Source organism: Anopheles maculipalpis, chromosome 2RL, assembly GCF_943734695.1.
Source record: "Anopheles maculipalpis chromosome 2RL, idAnoMacuDA_375_x, whole genome shotgun sequence".
Lineage (NCBI taxonomy): Eukaryota > Metazoa > Arthropoda > Insecta > Diptera > Culicidae > Anopheles > Anopheles maculipalpis.
The window spans coordinates 21244415-21268607 of NC_064871.1; the positions used below are offsets into that span (position 1 = coordinate 21244415).

General features: G+C 43.0%; 9 protein-coding genes across 9 annotated transcripts in view; 3 read left to right on the forward strand and 6 right to left on the reverse strand.

Annotated features, from left to right (window-relative positions):
* Positions 1 to 24193, reverse strand: part of LOC126558210 (maternal effect protein oskar) — a 91162-nt gene that overhangs the window by 58902 nt on the left and 8067 nt on the right. The gene's annotated exons all lie outside the window — the stretch shown is intronic.
* On the reverse strand, positions 239 to 3336 carry LOC126556951 (MMS19 nucleotide excision repair protein). The gene is made up of 3 exons (XM_050212528.1): positions 3209 to 3336; positions 522 to 3136; positions 239 to 442 (listed from the first exon to the last, which is right to left on the reverse strand). The coding sequence occupies exons 1-3, from the start codon at positions 3294 to 3296 to the stop codon at positions 239 to 241; spliced, it is 2907 nt and encodes a 968-aa protein (XP_050068485.1). The 5' UTR covers positions 3297 to 3336.
* Positions 3866 to 5983, reverse strand: LOC126558292 (solute carrier family 35 member F6). The gene is made up of 5 exons (XM_050214284.1): positions 5882 to 5983; positions 5643 to 5790; positions 5206 to 5359; positions 4449 to 4736; positions 3866 to 4356 (listed from the first exon to the last, which is right to left on the reverse strand). The coding sequence occupies exons 1-5, from the start codon at positions 5956 to 5958 to the stop codon at positions 3872 to 3874; spliced, it is 1152 nt and encodes a 383-aa protein (XP_050070241.1). The 5' UTR covers positions 5959 to 5983; the 3' UTR covers positions 3866 to 3871.
* LOC126565401 (biorientation of chromosomes in cell division protein 1-like 1) lies at positions 6864 to 17490 on the reverse strand. The gene is made up of 6 exons (XM_050222578.1): positions 17308 to 17490; positions 16924 to 17234; positions 14924 to 16663; positions 14334 to 14429; positions 8865 to 9501; positions 6864 to 8705 (listed from the first exon to the last, which is right to left on the reverse strand). Exons 1-6 carry the CDS (start codon positions 17488 to 17490, stop codon positions 6864 to 6866), a joined length of 4809 nt encoding a protein of 1602 aa, XP_050078535.1.
* Positions 18049 to 19546, forward strand: LOC126558022 (chitobiosyldiphosphodolichol beta-mannosyltransferase). The gene is made up of 3 exons (XM_050213955.1): positions 18049 to 18618; positions 18691 to 19254; positions 19333 to 19546. The coding sequence occupies exons 1-3, from the start codon at positions 18068 to 18070 to the stop codon at positions 19544 to 19546; spliced, it is 1329 nt and encodes a 442-aa protein (XP_050069912.1). The 5' UTR covers positions 18049 to 18067.
* LOC126558259 (histone-lysine N-trimethyltransferase SMYD5) lies at positions 19833 to 21088 on the forward strand. The gene is made up of 2 exons (XM_050214238.1): positions 19833 to 20245; positions 20326 to 21088. The coding sequence occupies exons 1-2, from the start codon at positions 19833 to 19835 to the stop codon at positions 21086 to 21088; spliced, it is 1176 nt and encodes a 391-aa protein (XP_050070195.1).
* LOC126559857 (DDRGK domain-containing protein 1) lies at positions 21190 to 22266 on the reverse strand. Its single transcript, XM_050216030.1, has 3 exons — positions 22127 to 22266; positions 21555 to 22051; positions 21190 to 21459 (listed from the first exon to the last, which is right to left on the reverse strand). Exons 1-3 carry the CDS (start codon positions 22218 to 22220, stop codon positions 21190 to 21192), a joined length of 861 nt encoding a protein of 286 aa, XP_050071987.1. The 5' UTR covers positions 22221 to 22266.
* Positions 22618 to 23568, forward strand: LOC126559027 (transmembrane emp24 domain-containing protein eca). Its single transcript, XM_050215127.1, has 4 exons — positions 22618 to 22783; positions 22865 to 22996; positions 23065 to 23300; positions 23397 to 23568. Exons 1-4 carry the CDS (start codon positions 22648 to 22650, stop codon positions 23544 to 23546), a joined length of 654 nt encoding a protein of 217 aa, XP_050071084.1. The 5' UTR covers positions 22618 to 22647; the 3' UTR covers positions 23547 to 23568.
* On the reverse strand, positions 23715 to 24177 carry LOC126559472 (RING finger protein 24-like). Its single transcript, XM_050215636.1, has 2 exons — positions 23963 to 24177; positions 23715 to 23869 (listed from the first exon to the last, which is right to left on the reverse strand). Exons 1-2 carry the CDS (start codon positions 24151 to 24153, stop codon positions 23722 to 23724), a joined length of 339 nt encoding a protein of 112 aa, XP_050071593.1. The 5' UTR covers positions 24154 to 24177; the 3' UTR covers positions 23715 to 23721.

Consider the following 24193-nt stretch of genomic DNA (forward strand, 5'->3'; position numbering starts at 1 on the left):
CGAGACAATAAAACGTTGTAGAAAATGCATTACGGATTTTATGCACATTTTTGGCATATGCATGCCACGTGACCGTGGAGTGTGTGTGTGTTGGGCAGAACAGTTTCCCGAGGTAGGCCTGTTTGTGTGTGTGTGTGTGTGTGTGTGTGTGTGTGTGTGTGTGTGTGTGTGTGTGTGTGTGTGTGTGTGTGTGTGTGTGTGTGTGTGTGTGTGTGTGTGTGTTTGAAACTGTAACAGCTCACTTGTCGCTCTTCGCTTCCTCGGTGGTGCCTACAACAAACCACTGCAGCCGTGTGGTTACGGCCGCATTCCTCACCAAGCGTTTCCGATCGTCCAGCGGTTTCTGTAGCCTCAGCAGTACACTTTGCTTGAACGGAAGTAGCATAAACGTTGGATACTTGCACACGTACAGCAGACACTCGAGGGCAGAGATACGTATTTTCTGTAAAAGAAACACACACACACAATTTTGAAATGTTATTGCGTACTCGTTCAACGGATATTGAGCACTATTCCCTTACCATCGCTGACTGGCGTGCGGTCAGATTAAGCAGCAACGGTATCAACGTTTGGAGATGATCCTGCACGAACTGATCCTGTTCGCGTGTAAAGCGCACCATAATCGTTAACGCTTCCAGTACCGTTTTGTCGTCATCTTGTGCGAGACACCTCAATAGCACCGGACCAACCTTGGACAGATTCATTTTCAGTACGGTGTGCGGTGTGGCCGCAAGCACAAACGCCAACGCTTTTAGATGCGTTTCAACGTAATGTTCCAGCTTTTGTTCGAGCTTTTTCATAACCCATACGAAGAGCTTTTGCTTGAACAGATTGCGCAACAGGGGCAGATGTAGTTGAGGGTATTCGATCGACAGTATCTCAAACGCTAGGGCCGCAATATGTCCGAGGGTTGGATGATCGAGCAGATCTGCTAGATCGTCCACGATTTCGCCGGCCTCTGCATGCCCGCGTGCAATCAACCCTTTGCCAACCCAGCCCAATACCATTACCGCCTGATGGTTGTGTTTCTTCAGCTGCTCGCGGATAGTTTTCAGTAACCGTTTCAAGACACCGCGATGATGCTCGTCGTCCGGCATTCGGTTAAACAAGCTGCAAAGCAATCGGTTGCAAACTGCACGCACCTTTTCATCGTCCGATTCGAGTGCCAGCTTGCTCAGGTCGGTGACGAGATTTTCAAAGTGATCGACCAACGGCACACTTTGATCGAGGTAACCGAGCAATCCGGATGCTAGGTACAGATTGGCACGCAGTTGAAGCTGTAGCGTCGGCAATCGTGACAGTATTAAATCTTTCTGCTCTTCCACAGACAATTGCTTCACCACGGCACCGATCAGATGTGCCATCGTGTGCAGATACTCGGAGCTTAGCTGGTCGTTCGTTGCGGTATACGCGAAGAATCGATCGATTAGTTTATACTGTTCGTACAGTTCTCCTTTTGCTAGCTGACTCCAATTACCGCTCTCTACCACATCCGTCAGCGTTTTCATAGCAACGATGGACAGGTGCTCGTTAGCAGAATCGAATATTTTTGCAAGGAAAAATTTAATCATTTTATCCACGTAACCATGGTAAAGAATGAACTTTCCTAGCGTTGTGAACACAAGCTGAACTAGCGGTGGATCAGCTGTGGCATATTCGTACGTAATCAACTTCTCAAGCACGATCGTTTTCACTTCCTGCTGGTAGCGGATGGCAAACGAGAATAAGCACTCCTGAACCGCAGCAATCATTTGTGGTGACTTATCACCAGCCGCAAGCAGAATCCTTACAATCGTACTATACACCACGTAACGGTTTTCGCTTGTCACCATTTCCGGTAGGGCCGCGAGGGCCATCAGGGCCGACCGTTTCTGTTCGCTAGTGTCCGCCTCCTGGAGCAGTATTTCGATTAACTTTTTATGCACCTGCGCCACAATGGCCGTGTCGAGCTTGTCTATACAATACCAGTGGGCACAAACGGCACACAGGCGCTGTATCGCGTCAACCAGCACGTTCGCTATACGCGGTTCAATCGGTCCATCGGCGTGCAGCTGACCGAGCAGTATGGGGCTTAATTTTTCTATTACATACACCGCACAGTACTCACCCGCCTGTGCACAGCTCAGTTCAACGCGCAGGTTCGTCTCGAACTGTTTGGAGCTGGCATCCATCAGGCCACCCATTACGCTGAGCAGTATCTTATCGAGCAACGCCTTAGCCGATTGCTCACTGGCGGCAGCATTCTTAACCATTGACTGTATCGCGGTGTACACCGCCTCTAGTAGCTCTCTCTCCGAGGCGGATTTCGTCCCAACCGTCTGCAATTCCTGCCGCAACGCAATCCATAGCGCGTCATGATGTTCCTCCATTTTTGCCACATCCAGCAGCTCCAAACACCGGCTTAGTAGTGCAAGCGAATCCAGCTTCGCTACAATCAGTCTGCTCTCGAGCTTCTCCAACAACAGTGGTACCGCAAATTGTGCCAATTCAGCCGTGGCGCACAGACAATTTGCCAAAAGTGCTGCCAGTGTTTCGCGCGTTATCATTACCGGATCGTTTGGATTGGGATGGAATTCGATCGGGAAGTAGCAGGCAAACGTTTCAAACATCTCTTCCGCTAGATGAAACAATGGGAAGGTCTGCAGAAGGGGTGGCATATGTTCAAACAAATACAACAAGTTGCGCGGATCACGCTCGCCTTCCATCGCGCCGATTACGCCGTACACAAAGTCTACGCCCCACTCCTTCAGTTCGGACGTTTTCCGGTCCGCCAGCCGGATGATCATCTGGAAGTACAGTGTGCGTTGGGGCTTTTTCTGACTCTGACACGGGACTCGTTCGAAAAGCGCTCGCAACAACCGTACGGCAGCACCGTCGGGGAAGTGCGCCATGCGTGTCAGTGCATCAATGCCAGACAGTACCATCGGTGTTACAGTGTTGTGATCTAGCGATCGATCGATGTAAAACGTACACAACAGCTCCACCTGACTCGCGTTTAGACAGTCGATGGGAAGATCCATCAGCACATTGGACAGGAGCGTTGTTCCTTTGGCACGTATCGACACGTCGGTATGGGTCAGTGCTGGGCCTAGCTCTTCAACAAACTCGGCAATGTTTAGCTTGCCAGCAATAATATCTAACACGAAGAGAGAAGCACAAACAGAGAGTGTAACAGATCGAACAAAGAGAGCGCGTCCACAATGCTTACCGCTTGTAACTTCGTTACATTTTTCTTCCACTTTGTGGTCATTTTGTATCATATCCACGATCGTCGTGTGAGACCAGGGGAATTTCATGTTTCAGGCGCTTTAATTTAACACAATTCACGGCAAAATTTAGCGAGCACGATGCACGATGTGATGGTGGTTCAACTTACGAGGCGATTAACAACAAAGCGGGCGATCGACGACTGTCAAAAAGCAAAACAAACGAACTATGGTAATACCACAGCGATATATGGCGAGATGTTAGTAGTCGCGCGGATGACGGGTTTTTAAACGTGGCGTTAGAATACTGTTCAATTATGAAACTTTCCATCTGTTTTCTTTTGCAAAATCATTGAAGTCCAATGAATAACGATAAAACTTAAACAGCAATATTTTTACTAGTTTCGTACTGCACAAGTGACTGACGATCCTGTCCCGGTCTATTTGCAGTTTAAACATACATCTTTTTAAACATAATCTGAACACATCTTTCGGTTGGTTTCACGTTTATTCCTATACCAATAAAGAGTTATTTTGGATTGAGAAATTTTTTCCATGATGATACGCACATCGGAGAGTACCAGGCTCAAAGAGCTCTTACAACATTACACAACATACAAGAAACGAACATTCGGGGCACCAGCAGCCCGTTTTTCTTGTTCAGTCTAACGATCCGGCTCATCTGCTTGCCGATTGATAATAACCTCACTCATCCCATCGCCCGACTGACGCCCAATGCGCAGCAACAGTGCCACCCGGACACGCCGATACGTTTGCAGCACGAAAATATCATTGTACAGGCACATGCCGAACAGGAGACCGGCGAACCCAATCAGCTGAAGGTAATGGAACTTTTGCCAAACCAACAGCAGCGACACCATCCACACGACAAGCGTCCGAACGGAATCGAGCACCATCCGCGTGGTAGCGGATATTTCCTTCGTCACACTGATTCCCGCAAAGTTGAAGAACGCAATCGATACGATCATACCACAGATGGCGATTATTAGCTGATAGTTGTTAGCCAGCTGGGCGAGCGCATCGGGCAAATCCTCCAGCACGCCGTGTGCATTGCCGTTGAACGGGTACATCACGTGGATAAAGTACATGGGCAGCAGGAGCGAACCGAGCACGGAAAAGCCGAAGAATCCTACAATCAAACCGAACAAACAGTTAGTTTGGCGTTCCCTAGTCCCCGAGCCGGATGATGATGGTGGTTCCAAGGACGTTGGCCCCGCTTACCTTCCCATCCTACTGCTTGCAGTGCCGGAATGTTTAACGCGGTCACGTAGTACTCCTCGTACACCATCTGCACAGCGGTTATAATTTGGGCCAGTATAATGAGCAGATCGCCCGTGATGACATTGTTCCGGGTGTACTGTGAGCCCGTATTATCGTTCGATACCACATCGGACAAGCCGACCACCACCAGGCCAAGCATGATAAAAGCAATACCGAACCATTCGCGCTTCACTAGCGTCCGGTTCAAGAACGCTACGCTCAGTATAGCGACAAAGATGATGACCGATCCTGTTGTGTGGGAAAGCAAAGCAAGAATGAATCAGAAATGTACATATATGCGATGAGAAAGAGAAAGAGGAAGAGAAGAAGAGCGAAAATCGTCCAATGCTGGTAGCTATGGATTCGCAACAAGTAGCCATAGGAGTATGGCGATCTTTAAATGGCTTCATCTGCTTTGTTCACGAACAAGAAAAATCATAATTGTACAAATTTTTAAGTACAAGAATCTTGAAAAGAATATTTTAATTTCAAATTAAAAATCTATCGCGATAAATGGTTCTAGTTTATGTAAGTGTGAGTCATTCTAATCGCGCCACTATTGCAGGCGTATGCATAATAATTACATTTGTTTATGTGACGCGTAAGCGGTATTGATCTGCTTTGTGCAATCGGTTGCGATTCTGTTAACGCTGGTAGCGCACTTTGGCTACGCAGTAAAAGCCGCTTGGTTCTAAAATCTTTACAATGCCTTACTTACCTCGCAGCAATTGAAAACTAGAGGGGTAGGTGAGATTCAGTCCGACGTACATAATGGAGGTCGCCAGCATATCGCACATAGCCGGTACAAATAGGATGAAGGGACTGAATTGTCGATTGCCCTGTACGAGATCATGCCGATCTTCAGCACCGTTCTGTGCACCAGGCCAGAAAAACAATGAAAGCAAAAAATGGAGCATGAGAAACACATAAAAAAGGGTGTATATTAAGTACTGTAGCACGAGGACCGCGCATTAATGCTGATAAGCGTGCCGTAGGGGAATAATTACACTACAGCGAGTTCCAATTGATTCCGGCTCATCGGAATGCTTCGAAAGTATTCAAATCATGCCAAATTCGGCAAGGCTTGGAAATGCCGTCCAAAATAATGCTCGATCCTCGAGTTTGACCCCTTCGGTTAGTGCCAGGATTACTTACGTTCTTGCGACGCAGATGATAGTATACGGCTTTGAATGCAAGTAAACAAAGAAACTCGCCGAGGAACATTGCACACGCCTGTACGAAGGGATGCTCGAACCGTCGCACCTGTCCATCCGAGCCTTCGGATTCAATATTATCAGCCCATCTGTAATTTACGAACCACAACTCAGTTTACCATTGCAAAAAAAACTAATATAAACAAGGACACCATAGCACGAAACAACATATTCACTTACTTTGTGCTAAGCGTGTTGATGGAGCCCGTCACCACCATGGTGAGGGCGAATATGAATTGCTTTTGCGACCAGGCCATTTTGTTTCCCCTTTTTCAACAGTAACGTTGATCGCACAGGAATGGAAAATTGTACAAAAAAAAAACACACACACACTACACCACAGGATAAACAAACTATAGTTCAATAAACAAAAGCGCGAAAGCGGACGAACAACGACAACGAGCACGGGGTAAAAAGAAGCGACCTTCCAAATGGCTGCTGCTTTCCTACACCATCGCTATCTCTACGCACGATGACAAAGGAATTGAACGCCCCAACTGCGGGGCAAACGCACTTGCTGATCGGTATGCCAAATACACGCGCACTGTTATTGCCAACTATTCCATGTACTTGACCCCACCGGTAACCATTCGCTATTACAGGCAAATTGATCTATTTTCCACTTTTCTTTCCTTGCAAGTGCGTCCGGAAAATGAAAACAACTTTGTACTTGCTTGGCCCGCGTCGCATCTCACAGCTGATCTAAACGCAAATGCAAACTCGTACCCACGCATACCCAATTAACAAAATGAAAGCCAACGGTCATATAAGCGTCAAACATCCAATTATTTTGACAGTAAATGTGATTGTAAAGAAAATTAAACATGAAAGAGGGTTTAAAATGTGGATGGTTCGAAAGTATGTTACGATAACAATTCATTATCTTTTTAGTTCTTGCCTTAACGAGCAGTGTCACTGAATTTTATATATTTGTATCCGCGCTGGCGCAATTAAAATCAAGTCAAGGAATGCAGAAATGGCAGCTTATTAATAAATCTTAAAAATAAGCTGCCATCTTAATCTTTTGTTTAATTTATTAAGTTTTATCAGACATTATGGTCATATAAAATAACAGTACACTAAGCAAAATGACAACACAGAATCTTAAGCTATGAAATTGTTAATCAAACGAGCAAATAATCGCATACTCATCTCTTTATGCTTAATTCCGTTTAGCGCGTGTTCTCCTTGGTATTTCTTCATTAGATACTTCCTGGACCGTTTCAACTGCCTTTCTGCCACGAGCCTTTTTAATTGGCGTGCTAGTAGTACTTGATGTTTCCTCTAGATTAACCTGCTTTCGGCCTCGGCCCCTTTTTCCAACCGACGGTTTATCTTGTATGTCCTTTTCGTCCGTTGCTATCAAATCACTTTCTACTGATTTAGCAGCTTGACCACTTGATGTATTCTCCATCTTCCGGTTGTCTTCATCCTCACGCAGATCAACAATGTGATTTCTTTCATCTTCCGACTCAATTTTATCAACATCGCTCAACGGTTTTTCAGAAACAGCCATTTCCTTGACCGTTTCAACTGCCTTTCTGCCACGACCTCTTTTAATTGGTGTACTAGTAGTACTTGATGTTTCTTCTATAATAACCTGCTTTCGGCCTCGGCCCCTTCTTCCAACCGACGGTTTATCTTGTTGTGTGTTCTTGTCGTCCGTTGCCATCGAATCAGTTTCTACTAATTCAGCAGCTTGCCCAATTGGTGTATTCTCAATTTTCCGATCATCTTTATCAGTACGCAGATCAACAATTTTATCGGCATCGCTCAACGGTTTTTCAGTTTCAGTCACTTCCTTGACCTTTTCAACTGCCTTTCTGCCACGACCTCTTTTAATTGGCGTACTAGTAGTACTTGATGTTTCTTCTAGAATAAGCTGCTTTCGGCCTCGACCCCTTCTTCCAACCGACAGTTTATCTTGTTGTGTATCCTTGTCGTCCGTTGCCATCGAATCAACTAATTCAGCAGCTTGCCCAATAGGTGTATTCTCCATTTTCCGATCATCTTCATCAGCACGCAGATCAACAATTTTATCGGCATCGCTCAACGGTTTTTCAGTTTCAGTCACTTCCTTGACCTTTTCAACTGCCTTTCTGCCACGACCTCTTTTAATTGGCGTACTAGTAGTACTTGATGTTTCTTCTAGAATAACCTGCTTTCGGCCTCGACCCCTTCTTCCAACCGACGGTTTATCTTGTTGTGTATCCTTGTCGTCCGTTGCCATCGAATCAGTTTCTACTAATTCAGCAGCTTGTCCAATTGGTGTATTCTCCATTTTCCGATCATCTTCATCAGCACGCAGATCAACAATTTTATCGGCATAGCTCAACGGTTTTTCAGAAACAGCTACTTCCTTGACCGTTTCAACTGCCTTTCTGCCACGAGCTCTTTTAATTGGCGTACTAGTAGTACTTGATGTTTCTTCTAGAATAACCTGCTTTCGGCCTCGGCCTCTTCTTCCAACCGACGGTTTATCTTGTTGTGTATCCTTGTCGTCCGTTGCCATCGAATCAGTTTCTACTAATTCAGTAGCTTGCCCAATTGGTGTATTCTCCATTTTCCGATCATCTTCATCAGCACGCAGATCAACAATTTTATCGGCATAGCTCAACAGTTTTTCAGAAACAGCCACTTCCTTGACCGTTTCAACTGCCTTTCTGCCACGACCTCTTTTAATTGGTGTACTAGTAGTACTTGATGTTTCTTCTAGAATAACCTGCTTTCGGCCTCGGCCCCTTCTTCCAACTGACGGTTTATCTTGTTGTGTGTCCTTGTCGTCCGTTGCCATCGAATCAGTTTCTACTAATTCAGCAGCTTGTCCAATTGGTGTATTCTCCATTTTCCGATCATCTTCATCAGCATGCAGATCAACAATTTTATGGGCATCGCTCAACGGTTTTTCAGTTTCAGTCACTTCCTTAACCGTTTCATTTGCTCTTCTGCCACGACCTCTTTTAATTGGTGTACTAGTAGTACTTGATGTTTCTTCTAGAATAACCTCCTTTCGGCCTCGGCCCCTTCTTCCAACTGATGGTTTATCTCCCTGGGTTTTCTTGCCGTCCGTTGCCATCGAATCAGTTTCCACTTCTACCACTTTTTTTCGGCCTCTACCTTTTTTAACAGGTGTTATTGAAATGGTAGATTCTTCAACAAGAGCCTTCTTTTGCACACGGCCAATGCTCGATACGGTTGTTTCCTCCTTTTCTTTTCGGCTATTTTCTACTGCTGCTACATCCAAAGTCTGTGCCAAATCTGCTTCCGATTTCTTCGCTCCTGCAACAGATAGATCAACAGTTCTGTTTTGGGTAATACTTGTCTCTGATTTTTCATTCTGAGTACATGAAGACTCTCCGTCATTTGCAGCAAACGTATCATTGTTTTCTGTAATCTCGGGCTTGGGTTCAACAAACTTTGATGCAGGAGAATTACCTGCAAGAAACTCTTCCGAAAGATTTGTTATCTTCAGACGACAAGCTCTTTTTGGGCGATTTTCGCGAATTTGGTTTCCGACATCATGAGACTTTTTTTCTTTTTTCTTGGTCTTCAACAAAATCGGATACTCATTTGGTACTGCAACATACGCTGTTTGTGAGGATTCTAACATGTGGCTGGGTGTTAAACTTAAATAATCGTTTTTGTTGTAGAGGCGCCGTTTCGAGACTTTTGGAGTTGTAGATGATTTTTTAAGTTCCATTCCTGATATCTCTTCAATTTTTCTATCGTTATTCTCGCAGCGAACGCTTTGCACTGAATTCTGGAAATGTTGCACAATTTCACCAGCCCTTTCCGGCATCCTGCAACGATTAGGCACATACAAATTAGAATATTTAAATTAAATATTCCGCAAACTTATTAAAATAAATTTAAAAAAATTATATATATCTTACGTTTTATCCGAAGAATGTTTCTGTACCAGTTCCTCCTGAGTTACTGAACATTGAGAGTGGTTGTCAGTATTGCTTGAAGCCGGCTTTTCATGCAAACTAAAAAAAAATAGTATTCTTTACTGTTGTAGCAGCATTACTCAAGAAATCATACATGAAGATCCTATTAATTTCTATCCTACCTCTGGGAAAGCAAATTTGATGTAGTAGAGACAACTATTTCCGAAACTCGCGAGGTCTGTGACCATGAGTTATCTTCCACGTCCTTAATATCTTTGTTACTGGGGGTGACCTTAGATGTCTCCAAGTGGAATACATTATCCATAGAATCATCGACTCTAATCGAAACATTCAACAATTGAAGATTAGAATGCTGAGCTTTTCTTGTTACATACAGCTTTGTTTGAAAATGAACTTACTCTTGATTTGCGGCATCTCCTTGGACCTGTTCATGCACTGGTATGTAACATTCAGATTTGTTGTCAGCATCGCTTGATGTTCGTTCTTCACTCGCAACACTGAAAGAAAAATATATATTTCAGTATACTTTAGGACTCAAGATTTCATCAATAATCATCCTAAAAATGCCTATCTTACCTATGGGAGATCAAAACTGACGTGGTTTCGTCTATCGTATCTGGCATTTCTGAAGTCTGCGATGTTGAAATCTGTTCTACATTAACCATGGAATCATCGGCTCTATTCGAATCATTAAACAATTGTAGATTAGAATGCTGAGCTTTTCATGTTACGTACAGCTTTGTTTAAAAATGAACTTACTCTTGATTTGCGGCATCTCCTTGGGCCTGTTCCTGCATGGGTATGTAACATTCAGATTTGTTGTCAGCATCGCTTGATGTTCGTTCTTCACTCGCAACACTGAAAGAAAAATATATATTTCAGTATACTGCATGATCTCATCTCATCAATAATCATCCTACAAATGCCTATCCTACCTATGGGAGAGCAAAACTGACGTGGTTTCGTCTATCGTTTCTGGCATTTCTGAAGTCTGCGATGTTGAAATCTGTTCTACATTATCCATGGAATCATCGGCTCTATTCGAATCATTAAACAATTGTAGATTAGAATGCTGAGCTTTTCTTGTTACATACAGCTTTGTTTCAAAATGAACTTACTCTTGATTTGCGGCATCTCCTTGGGCCTGTTCCTGCACGGGTATGTAACATTCAGATTTGTTGTCAGCATCGCTTGATGTTCGTTCTTCACACGCAACACTGAAAGAAAAATATATATTTCAGTATACTGCATGACTCAAGATCTCATCAATAATCATCCTACAAATGCCTATCCTACCTATGGGAGAGCAAAACTGACGTGGTTTCGTCCATCGTATCTGGCATTTCTGAAGTCTGCGATGTTGAAATCTGTTCTACATTATCCATGGATTCATCGGCTCTATTCGAATCATTAAACAATTGTAGATTAGAATGCTGAGCTTTTCTGGTTACGTACAACTATGTTTCAAAATGAACTTACTCTTGATTTGCGGCATCTCCTTGCACCTGTTTCTGCACGGGTACATAACATTCAGATTTGTTGTCAGCATCGCTTGATGTTCGTTCTTCACTCGCAACACTGAAAGAAAAATATATATTTCAGTATACTGCATGACTCAAGATCTCATCAATAATCATCCTACAAATGCCTATCCTACCTATGGGAGAGCAAAACTGACGTGGTTTCGTCCATCTTATCTGGCATTTCTGAAGTCTGCGATATTGAAATCGGTTCTACATTAACCATGGAATCATCGGCTCTATTCGAATCATTAAACAATTGTAGATTAGAATGCTGAGCTTTTCATGTTACGTACAGCTTTGTTTAAAAATGAACTTACTCTTGATTTGCGGCATCTCCTTGGGCCTGTTCCTGCACGGGTATGTAACATTCAGATTTGTTGTCAGCATCCCTTGATGTTCGTTCTTCACTCGCAACACTGAAAGAAAAATATATATTTCAGTATACTGCATGATCTCATCTCATCAATAATCATCCTACAAATGCCTATCCTACCTATGGGAGAGCAAAACTGACGTGGTTTCGTCTATCGTTTCTGGCATTTCTGAAGTCTGCGATGTTGAAATCTGTTCTACATTATCCATGGAATCATCGGCTCTATTCGAATCATTAAACAATTGTAGATAAGAATGCTGAGCTTTTCTTGTTACATACAGCTATGTTTCAAAATGAACTTACTCTTGATTTGCGGCACCTCCTTGGGCCTGTTCCTGCACGGGTATGTAACATTCAGATTTGTTGTCAGCATCGCTTGATGTTCGTTCTTCACACGCAACACTGAAAGAAAAATATATATTTCAGTATACTGCATGACTCAAGATCTCATCAAAAATCATCCTACAAATGCCTATCCTACCTATGGGAGAGCAAAACTGACGTGGTTTCGTCCATCGTATCTGGCATTTCTGAAGTCTGCGATGTTGAAATCTGTTTTACATTATCCATGGATTCATCGGCTCTATTCGAATCATTAAACAATTGTAGATAAGAATGCTGAGCTTTTCTTGTTACGTACAGCTATGTTTCAAAATGAACTTACTCTTGATTTGCGGCATCTCCTTGGGCCTGTTCCTGCACGGGTATGTAACATTCAGATTTGTTGTCAGCATCGCTTGATGTTCGTTCTTCACTCGCAACACTGAAAGAAAAATATATATTTCAGTATACTGCATGATCTCATCTCATCAATAATCATCCTACAAATGCCTATCCTACCTATGGGAGAGCAAAACTGACGTGGTTTCGTCTATCGTTTCTGGCATTTCTGAAGTCTGCGATGTTGATATCTGTTCTACATTAACCATGGAATCATCGGCTCTATACGAATCATTAAACAATTGTAGATTAGAATGCTGGGCTTTTCTGGTTACGTACAGCTTTGTTTCAAAATGAACTTACTTTTGAGTTGCGGCATCTCCTTGGACATGTTCTTGCACGGGTACAGAACATTCAGATTTGTTGTCAACAACACTTGATGTTCGTTCTTCACACGCAACACTGAAAGAAAAATATATATTTCAGTATACTGCATGACTCAAGATCTCATCAATAATCATCCTACAAATGCCTATCCTACCTATGAGGGAGCAAAACTGACGTGGTTTCGTCTATCGTTTCTGGCATTTCTGAAGTCTGCGATGTTGAAATCTGTTCTACATTATCCATGGATTCATCGGCTCTATTCGAATCATTAAACAATTGTAGATTAGAATGCTGAGCTTTTCTGGTTACGTACAACTATGTTTCAAAATGAACTTACTCTTGATTTGCGGCATCTCCTTGGGCCTGTTCCTGCACGGGTATGTAACATTCAGATTTGTTGTCAGCATCGCTTGATGTTCGTTCTTCACACGCAACACTGAAAGAAAAATATATATTTCAGTATACTGCATGACTCAAGATCTCATCAATAATCATCCTACAAATGCCTATCCTACCTATGAGGGAGCAAAACTGACGTGGTTTCGTCTATCGTTTCTGGCATTTCTGAAGTCTGCGATGTTGAAATCTGTTCTACATTATCCATGGAATCATCGGCTCTATTCGAATCATTAAACAATTGTAGATAAGAATGCTGAGCTTTTCTTGTTACATATAGCTATGTTTCAAAATGAACTTACTCTTGATTTGCGGCATCTCCTTGGGCCTGTTCCTGCACGGGTATGTAACATTCAGATTTGTTGTCAGCATCGCTTGATGTTCGTTCTTCACTCGCAACACTGAAAGAAAAATATATATTTCAGTATACTGCATGATCTCATCTCATCAATAATCATCCTACAAATGCCTATCCTACCTATGGGAGAGCAAAACTGACGTGGTTTCGTCTATCGTATCTAGCATTTCTGAAGTCTGCGATATTGAAATCTGTTCTACATTATCCATGGAATCATCGGCTCTATTCGAATCATTAAACAATTGTAGATTAGAACGTTGAGCTTTTCTGGTTACGTACAACTATGTTTCAAAATGAACTTACTCTTGATTTGCGGCATCTCCTTGGACATGTTCCTGCACGGGTACAGAACATTCAGATTTGTTTTCACCATCGCTTGATGTTCGTTCTTCACTCGCAACACTGAAAGAAAAATATATATTTCAGTGTACTGCATGACTCAAGATCTCATCAATAATCATCCTACAAATGCCTATCCTACCTATGAGGGAGCAAAACTGACGTGGTTTCGTCTATCGTTTCTGGCATTTCTGAAGTCTGCGATGTTGAAATTTGTTCTACGTTATCCATGGAATCATCGCTTCTATTCGAATCATAAAACAATTGTAGATTAGAATGCTGAGCTTTTCTTGTTACGTACAGCTATGTTTCAAAATAAACTTACTCTTGATTTGCGGCATCTCCTTGGACCTGTTCTTGCACGCGTACAGAACATTCAGGTTTGTTGTCAGCAACGCTTGATGTTCGTTCTTCACTCGCAACACTGAAAGAAAAGTATATATTTCAGTATACTGTAGGACTCAAGATTTCATCAATAATCATCCTAAAAATGCCTATTCCTACCTTTGGGAGAGCAAAACTGACGTGGTTTCGTCCATCGTTTCTGGCATTTCTGAAGTCTGCGATGTTGAAATCGGTTCTACATTATCCATGGAATCATCGGCTCTATTCGAATCATTAAACAGTTGCAGTATATAATGGTGAGGTTATTAGTTGTGTTCACTTATTTTTATCTTTAACTTACCCATTCTCGGCTGCTTCTTCTTGCACCTGATCCTGCTCAGTTACTGAACATTCAAAGTTGTTGACAGCGTTACTAGAAACTGACTCTTCATCCAAACTAAAGAAAAAATTATTTCCGTATACACAATGTTACAAATGTGAATGTAACAGATAAGATAAAATATCCGTCCTACCTCTGAGAGTGCAAATCTGAAGTAGTTTCGTCAACTATTTCAGGAACACCTGATGTCAGCGATCCTGGAATCTCGTCTACTTCCCTGGCGGCCTTTTCCATGTTACTGGTAATGTGCTTTGAGATATTCAAATTGAATTCATTCGTTGTGTAAATACTCGCCCTGCAAGAAGCATATAACGAATAGCAATTACAATATTGAAACTATTTGCAGAATGTATTGCAGATTTATGTATAAAGTTAATCTCACTCTTGCTCCGCAGCATTTCCATTGATACCGTAATTCGTATTAGTTGGTGAATAATCAGAAAAAGTATCAACATTAAGAGAAGTTAGTTCCGCACCAAAACTGAAAAGATATAAGTAACATATTAGTTTACAGTTATCTCACCAACCATTCGGATAAATTTCTGGCATACCTTCTGGAAAGCAAATTTGATGTTGTTTCGGTGGTTGTTTCTGGGATTTGAGCTGTTTTGCGATCATTCATGCTAGCATTATGTGTAATCATTTGTTCTTCTCTCGTCGACGAATGTGAATTAGAACATTCCAGGTTATAAAGCTCATTATTTTCAATTACAGCTTCTTCATCTTCTGTAATTACTAAACTTTCATCTATCTCTGCGGTCAAATCTAGCTGTGGTTGCGATGCATTTAACGATGTGAAAGCGCTGCCGATATTTCGATTTCGAGTATATCGCCAAGAATTTCTTAGCTCAGGAGTGTTATTGACCGTATCGTTTTGCAGGAGATGTAGATTCAAATCACTTTCTACGAGCAGTTCATTTTTATCGAGATCTTCTTCTGCAGAAATAGTAATTGTAGGAAGTGCAATCATACCGTTGTCTTTTGTCAAATCTTTGAGCGATTCCATGTTACTTTGAATCAACTTGTTACGGCTTAAGGGCCGTGAAGGACTTCCCGGTAGCCTGCTACTAATATCATTCATAGTTTTTCGTGTCTTCTGATATGATCCAGAGCAATGTGCAGCTTTGATCGATGAACAAGAATTGCGATTAGAGTTAGCATTTGATGGCATATTGCTCAAACATTTTAACTCATCTTCCAGTAAGCTGCATGTCGTTGAAATGCTACTCTCGACTTGCAACGCTATCACATTTTCTTCCGACGTTATAGCAGCAACTGGCATTCCGTCAGCAAAAGACTCATGAGGAGTTATATCAGAATACTTGGCGGATCTTATTTGCGTCGTCCGATTTGGTTTCTTTATTATTGATTGCACATCAATAATCGGCACAACGCTGGGACTCTCTACTACAGCGTTCCTTTCAGCCTTCGCAAAACTTACGACGTTATCAAGTGTTTGAATATTACATCGTTCCAGAAGCTCGCCCTTAGGAGTAACGCAAACGCTTCGACTCTGCGTAGTTGCGCTGGGTCTTTTTCTAAGGTTTGGTGTTGAACGTTTGCTGGTTTCTTCCAAATTTATGCGTGCTACTGGAGAATCGGTTTTGCTCACAGAAACTGTCTTTTTGTCGTTTAGTGTCGATATTAAATGGTTTCTTATTTTACCCGTCGAGCTCTTGTAGCCAACAGGCGTAGGCTTGGGTGTATTTACACGCGGCGTATTCGATTTCACATTTGGAGTTTTCTTCACGAATGCAGAAGATAGAGGCGTTTTCTTAGACTCTGGTTCATGTATTCGTGAATTTTTAATGGCCGATTTTAATAAAGTTGTTTTTGGCGTTGATGTCGTGCTTCGTACAGAAATTGGCGTCTTATTGAATTTCTTTGGACTGGGCGTTACAATGTCCACAACATCTAGCAACCGTGGAGGCTGGGCTGCTTTACCAGATAATGCTTTACGCGCAGTGCTTGTCGCCCGGGATTTGGCCGGCGGCGTCGTTAAATCAATCAAATGAGACACAGGCGTATGGCAAGCCAAGTGTCGTCGCTTAGATGATACGGGTGTATGCGATTTATTCATTAGATCACCGGTGATCAAATGTTGCATATTAGCAGGAATGATATTTTCCTTTTCAGTGTGCGGTGTTACGAGGGGAGTTAAATTTGGTTGAGTAGTATTAACGGCTGATGGCGTACAGACTGCAGCGTGTGCGTTATCATTCTCGGATGCATTTTGTATGCACGGTTTGGATGATATGTTTGCTCCGCACATGGATTGTCCGGACATAGTGCTAAACAAAAAGAATGTTTTATATATAATAAACCAACAAGAAGAACTCTGCTTAAAATGTTAAAACAACATTGCAAATACGTAACATCTAAACTGAAATCCGGATAATGTGTTTTGACAGACGTTTTTGAAGGTTTCCTAACAACAGTTCTACGCAGTTGGGCTGGCTAGAAAAGTTTGGTCACAGAATAAGCACTGCTCCCGCGTAGCTGCTATTTACGTTCTTGGTTGCTAGCAAACAGTGAGTATGAAAGTTCGTACCTGTGAATTGTTCTGCGCTTCCTGTATGCATCCAACATCAAGCTAACCGACCGACGTACTATTACGCAGCTATGTTTTTCGAAATCCCCAGTGCTTCGTACCCGTTTCAGCGTGATCATTTTTCTTCGACATTGCTGGATTGTACGCTTCCTCGACTTGGGAACTCCTTTGATGTTTGCAGGATCGAAATTCCACAAAAACAAGCAGCCGGCCACTTGAAATTTATCGTTGTCATGTAGAGTGTACCTCGAATTCACACTACAATTATTCACACGCACAGGATTGCTCTTGGAATAATTGACGATGGATACCTGAAAAGCAATGAAACGCATATCACATCAGATAAGCATCAGATGGATGTGTGGTCCGATTTATCCCACATACCGAATTTGACGAATCTGCGAAAATTTTACAATGCAGCCGCTCTGCATTTACCGTGTGCAATCGAATATTGTTAAGCGGGTATGAACCAATCGTTATTCGATTGGTCTTCACTGCTATTTTTTCTATGATTTTGCCACTTTTTTCACACAGGATGCATATGTTTGCCCCCTTTATGGAATACATTTTGAGCGTTACAGTGAATATAAAGGAATCCTGTAAAATACCGCCACAAAATGTACGTCTTTTCACTCTTCACACCTGCGTTTCTGTTCACAAAATGTCTGATGCGTTGCTTGACGTGCTTGCTACGAATGATTGCAACTACAATTTGTCGAAAACCGTTGAGCTGACCAAGTTGAAACTGCTATAATACAGCTACAATAATTCTAATTTGACAGCTGGCACTGCGTTGCACGGTGTTTTTGATGCGATTTTGAACAGCTGTCGACCAGTATGCTTCCTTTCAAGTGAATTGGATTATTCTATTTTTTTTTAATAATTCACAACTCTTTAGAAACAGAACAAACAGCACGACAGGTGCTAAATGTAAATGGTCAATATTGCAATTTTAGTTCCCCATTTCTTTGCCAATCATACCCGTGTTCTGTATTATGCAAGCAAGTTTCGGTGAGCCTATTTCTAGCAAGCAAAAGGCTAGAATGATTTGACAACCAAAACAACCAACAGCTTGTTGCGCCACGTTCAAGCTAGAAATGTTTTGATTTATTATTTGGAGAAGTGCGTATTGATAAGAGTTATCATGAGCGAAAGAAAGAAGGTGCAAAATGCGTGTGTTATCGTACTGGGAGATATTGGCCGCAGTCCACGGATGCAGTATCATGTGAAGAGCCTTTCGGAGAACGATTTCTCTGTAGATTTTATCGGTTATGTGCATTCGTCGCCGTTGGAAGAAATAAGAACAAGCCCAAATGTCCGTATACACAAGCTGAACCCATTCCCAGAGCTTGAACTGCCGAACGTTCTTAAATACCTCTTTAAGACGGTATGGCAAGCGCTAAGTTTACTGATCACCCTCATCAGTATACCGAAACCGAAGTTTATACTATGCCAAAATCCACCGGCCATTCCTGCTGTGATTGTGGCGTATCTTTATTGCCTGTTTACCCGCTCCAAACTCATAATTGATTGGCACAATTATACGTACTCGATTTTGGCCCTTGAATCATCTCAAGAATCGCCAATCGTCCGCATTGCCAAGCAGATAGAACGATTTTTCGGGGCCAGGGCAACGGATAGCTTTTGTGTAACGAAAGCAATGAAAGACGATCTTTATGCCCGTTGGAATGTTAGGTAATCAATCCTTTATTTGTGGTTTTTCATCTTAATTCTCGTCATCTTAATCATCTCGTCATCTCTCCACAGAGCAACAGTCTTGTATGATCGCCCTCCACAACAATTCCAGAGCATCTCCGTCCAGGAAAAGCATAATTTTTTTGTACGTCTTGCTGAAAGTATAAGCGCATTTCGCACGGAACCTGAACCAGCGGCAAATGAAGAAATTGCAGAATGCACAGCGTTCACTATCAAGTATCGTAATGGAGACGTTAAGCTGCGCGATTCGAGACCTGGCTTATTAGTATCCAGCACTAGCTGGACGCCGGACGAAGACTTTAGTATGCTAATCAGTGCGCTGGATCAGTATGAGCGGGATGCGCTAGAACAACCGTCACACTATCCAGACATTGTGTGTATAATTACCGGCAAAGGGCCGCTGAAGGAAAACTATCGAAAAATTGTAAATTCAAAGTCATGGAAAAAGGTTAAGCTGGAGATGCCATGGTTGGAAAATGAGGATTACCCCAAATTGTTGGCCTGCAGCGATCTGGGCGTATGTCTACACTACAGCTCAAGCGGACTCGATTTACCGATGAAGGTGGTGGACATGTTTGGTTGTGGATTGCCAGTTTGTGCCGTACATTTCGACTGGTATGTAGAATGGCGAGCCATCTAATCGGCTCGTGTATACCAAATAAAAAAAAAAATCCTTGTTTTTTCCTTTTACAGCATCGATGAGTTAGTAAAGCATGGAGAAAATGGATTCGTTTTCCAACACCATCAGGAACTGGCCGAGCAAATAGGCCACTGGTTCTACGACTTCCCCAGTAACATTGCCTTGGCGAACATGAAGCAGGACATGCAGAAACACTTGAAAATTTTTCAGGCACTCCGATGGACGGAAAACTGGAAGCACGTCGCACTGCCAGTGTTCAAAAACTAAAAACTTAAATGGAAATTTCTTGTTGCTTATTGAGGAATGGTAGCTGTAAGTAGGTAGAAGATTTAGTTTTGTAAAACGCTAAATAAAGAACTGATTAAATAAATATTTGAAATCGTCAGAATGCAAAATCGTCAAAATTGTTGTTTTGCTTCTGTATTTTCTGCGCGTGTTGGCAACAATGCAACTCTGGTACACACCATCTGGCCGCACTGCTTCGAATGTCAAAATATGGACCGCGTGAAATACTTTTCGCACGTTATTCATTGAATGATTCTGTGGTGTGAAGATGGCAAAAGTAATTATTAAATCAACCGCTGAGAAAGGTCGTGGCCTGTACGCCACTGAACTTATCCCTGCCGGAACGACCATATTTGAAGAGAAGCCTCTCGTATCGTGCCAATACTCGTGGAACGCTGCGTACGGTTATTTAGCGTGTGAGTACTGTCTCCGTCCACTGGAAACGGCCGAACGAAACGTACAGCGGCTGACAAATGATCCGAATGTAATGTTACCACGGGCAGAATGTTGTCCAGTGGAGGCAAATCTCGTCAATCATACCAAGTGCTCCCAGTGTGGAGTTTTGTACTGCAGCAACGAATGTCTCGGCGAGGCTCAAACTCGATACCATGCGGCAATTTGCTTGGGAGCTGAGGTGCACAACGAACAGCATCCGGTAAATGTTTTGGTGGACTTTTGGAAGTAAGTTGACGGAAGTGTACGCGCTTCTTGGTACATTTAATTAAAATTTGTCTTGTACTTTTACAACCTCCTCTTTGCAGGAAGATGCACTATCCACCGGAAACGTGTGGCATCATGTTGTTCGTGAAGATTGTTGGGCTATTTCGGCAGACCGAAGATCTACAAGCACTTCAAGCGCAGCTGCAAGATTTCGTGCACAAATCGGTGAACGAAGATCTTCTCATATTTCATAAAATGCTTGGCGAAAAGTTTACAATGCAAATCGATCAGTTATATCAACTGTTTCGCAACGCTTTCAACCTAGATGCGGATGAACGGCTTAGCTGCTGGCTAACTCGCGATGGTTTCAAAAGCCTTATTGCGCTGGTGGGAACGAACGGGCAAGGTATAGGTACAAGCTCATTCGGCGATTGGGTAAAGAACGTTGGGATCTGCCAGATGGATGATAAAGAGCGTCAGGCAGTAGATGAACTGATCGATGATTTATACAGCAAAATGGATGACGTCGTCGGTACGTTCCTCAACAATGAAGGTTCAGCACTGTACACTATGCAGAGCAAAATTAATCACAGCTGTGCACCGAACGCCGAAACTGTGTTTCCCAACTCAAACCACATACTGGCGTTGAGGGCGACGAAAGATATACAGCCCGGAGAAGAAATTTGCATTTCCTACCTTGACGAGTGTAACGCCCAGCGTTCCCGACATACCCGGCAGAAGGTTCTGAAAGAGTATTATATTTTCGTCTGCCAGTGCGAAAAATGCGAAAGTCAAATCACTGATCCGGACGAAACATCCGAGGACGAGGAAGATGACGAGGATGATATGGATGATTCTGACTAATGTTCACGGAGAGTTTTATGTTAATGGAACACAATATATTGGCGACAAGGAAAGGAAACAAATGGATAAATTTTGTATATCACTACGCACTAAGGACGCTATTAGGCGCCTTCGGAAGCAACGACCGGTGCCAAATGTATCAGCTGGTTACTGTTTTCCGCCAGCTCCGTAATAGAGATGCGTCCTCGCTGCTTAATGAACTTGGCCACTGATTTGAGTTCCTCTTCCGACACGTAAATGAATTTGCCTCGATCGTCTATCACGCCAGTAATTCTTTCCTCCTTTTGCAGCTCACCAATTCGATCGATAACTGCTTGCACCTTCATCTTGAACTGCACTGCCAAATCTTCCAGCACGACGACCTTGTTATCCTGTCAAAGAATCACGAACAAGATGGATAATCAAGATTTCCACAGGCAATGCAATTTTATAGATTTCCCCGTAAGACAGGTATATGGCCCCGTACCTGAATGAACTTGATAAACTCTTGCAAACTATTATCCTGCCCATCCGCGTCCTCTTCTTCGTAACCTTCCTCTTCGACGCTGAACGCTTGTTTCATCAGCAGATACTCCTCATGTTCTTTGCGCTCTTTCTCTTCCCGGGCGATTCGTTCCGCCTCTTCCCGATTCTTTTCGGCCTGTTCCTCCTTTTCTGCCTGTTTCCGGCGTTCTTCCTCCAACAGAGCGTCTCGCTTTTTTTGCTCCTCGCGGTGCCTTAGCTCGTGCTCGCGCTCCGTCTTCTTTTGGGCCTTCGCTTCCAGCTTGGCCCGCTTTTTAGCGCCCATCTTTTCACCGGCGTAGTCATGCTGCGCCTGCGGTATGGTATCTTCCTCTTCCGAATCGGCTACGGGTTCAGCTAGCTGGGCAACACGGGCTCGATTCCTTTGGTTTCGCACCACCTGTGCGCGACGTGGAACATTCTCCTCGGCCTGTACTGGTGGTGCTGGTGCAGCACCAGACCCTAGAAGGAAAAGGATGGACGTATGGATTAGTGTTTGGTGCGATCACCTTTTCATTAGGGGGAATACCACCGTACCGTCACTCTTTGTTTTGCTTTTGTTAAGGAATAAAAGTGTAACTAGCACAACGAGCAGTGCAGTTGCGATTCCAGCAAGCAGTATTAGGTCCATTTCCGATCACCTACAGGAAAGTTGCAATGTTTGTGTACGTTTCTACTTTGCAGGTGCTCAATTTGTCACGAGACATAAAGTTACCTTGGGTGTGAGATATCGTCTAGATTTTATATCGCTGTGATAAATATTGAGATCGCTATGTCCTGTAATAATGGTTCATAAACATAATCATACATACGATCATGTAAATAACTAATTAAACGATACTGTTCAGTGTGTTTCGATTTGTTTGTTGTGTGCGCTAGTTCCACCCACCTAGGATTGTACGAATCTTGGCGCAACTAATGACGTTTCCGTTGCCTGTTGTCAATTCATTTGCTTTCTATTGACGTGTCGGCAGAAAAACTGATCCCGTTTCTCGAATCTATGTAAAAAAATTTGGTACCATCTTTTCTACTGACCATCCATCTCTTGCACAGGAAAAATGATAAATTGTCGACTATTGGTGGTGCTGGCGACGCTACTTGTTGCCCCACTGGCAAATGGATTATATTTTCACATCGGCGAAACGGAACGCAAATGCTTTATCGAAGAAATTCCGGACGAAACAACCGTAGTAGGTAAGGCAAACAGTGAAACCAGAACGCGCTCTAACGCTGGCGTTCCGGGTAGATAATATTGTTTACATTCGTTATTTTTAGCCAACTACAAGGTAGAACTGTTTGATCCCCGATCCGGAGGTTTTATGCCATCTTCACCCGGCATCGGAATGCACGTCGAAATAAAGGATCCCGACGATAAGACGATTCTTTCCCGTGTATACAGCTCTGAAGGTACATGCGTGGAAGGTAGCGGAAAGGTGTATTTGGGAATCTTAATTCGTATGGTGTATGCATTTCAGGTCGTATTTCTTTCACCTCCCACATACCGGGTGAACACGTACTGTGTATGTATTCTAACAGTACCGCATGGTTCAGTGGATCGCAGCTCCGGGTGCATCTGGACATTCAAGTCGGTGAACACACGATCGATTATGCCAATGTTGCACAAAAGGAAAAATTAACTGAACTGCAGCTACGCATCCGTCAGCTTTTGGACCAGGTGGATCAAATTACCAAGGAACAGAACTATCAGAGAGTAAGTGTAGAGCAGCTGGGCGGGTGGTTGGTTGTACACGGGATGTGTGGACTTCATTTTTAGCTTTCCCCTATCACTTTTTCTCTCTACCAACAGTACCGTGAAGAACGCTTCCGGCAAACGAGCGACAGCACCAATCAACGCGTCCTATGGTGGTCCCTTGCCCAAACGCTGGTACTACTAATCATGGGATTCTGGCAGATGAGGCATCTGAAGAGCTTCTTCGAAGCGAAAAAATTAGTCTAAGCTTAGCGAATCGCACACGGCGTAGTTCAGCAGCAATCAACATTTTGAGGAAATAAAGTAAAATGACAGCCGACAGTCGTGTGTGTGTGTCCTCTTCCTAGCGTCCAATAGAATTTATCTCATACACTAACAATTGCAACTGCTTTGCTGCGAAATTAGGCGACAGCCATCGTTTTTACTGCAACTCAACTCTGCAAATCGGACATATGTTCTGGAACGCAATCCACTGCTTGATACATTTCCCGTGGAAAGCGTGCTCACATTTCAAAGTTTTCCGTTGGTTGTTGTACTTGATATCACATCGGCAAATCACACACAACGATCTAGCCGAAAAGAGAGAGAAAGAGAAGGAAAAGAAAACACAAACAACACAAATGTAATTCTCGTCAGTAAGAAATCCGTTGCGAAACATTTACAAGTTCAGCACCGATAAGCGCTTCAGCTTGATCCGATCGTAGTTCGGTCGGAAGTGATCTTCGACACAATGCACCACGTCGCCGTACTCTTCCTGGCTGTTTTGTCGTTGCGAGAAAAGAATTGCCGTTGATGTAAACTTCGATTTCTCCACTATCAGGGGAGTTTCTAGCACAACGTTGGAAAAATTCATTTTAACACTTTCCTTTGTACCATCGTTTTTATAGTCTTGC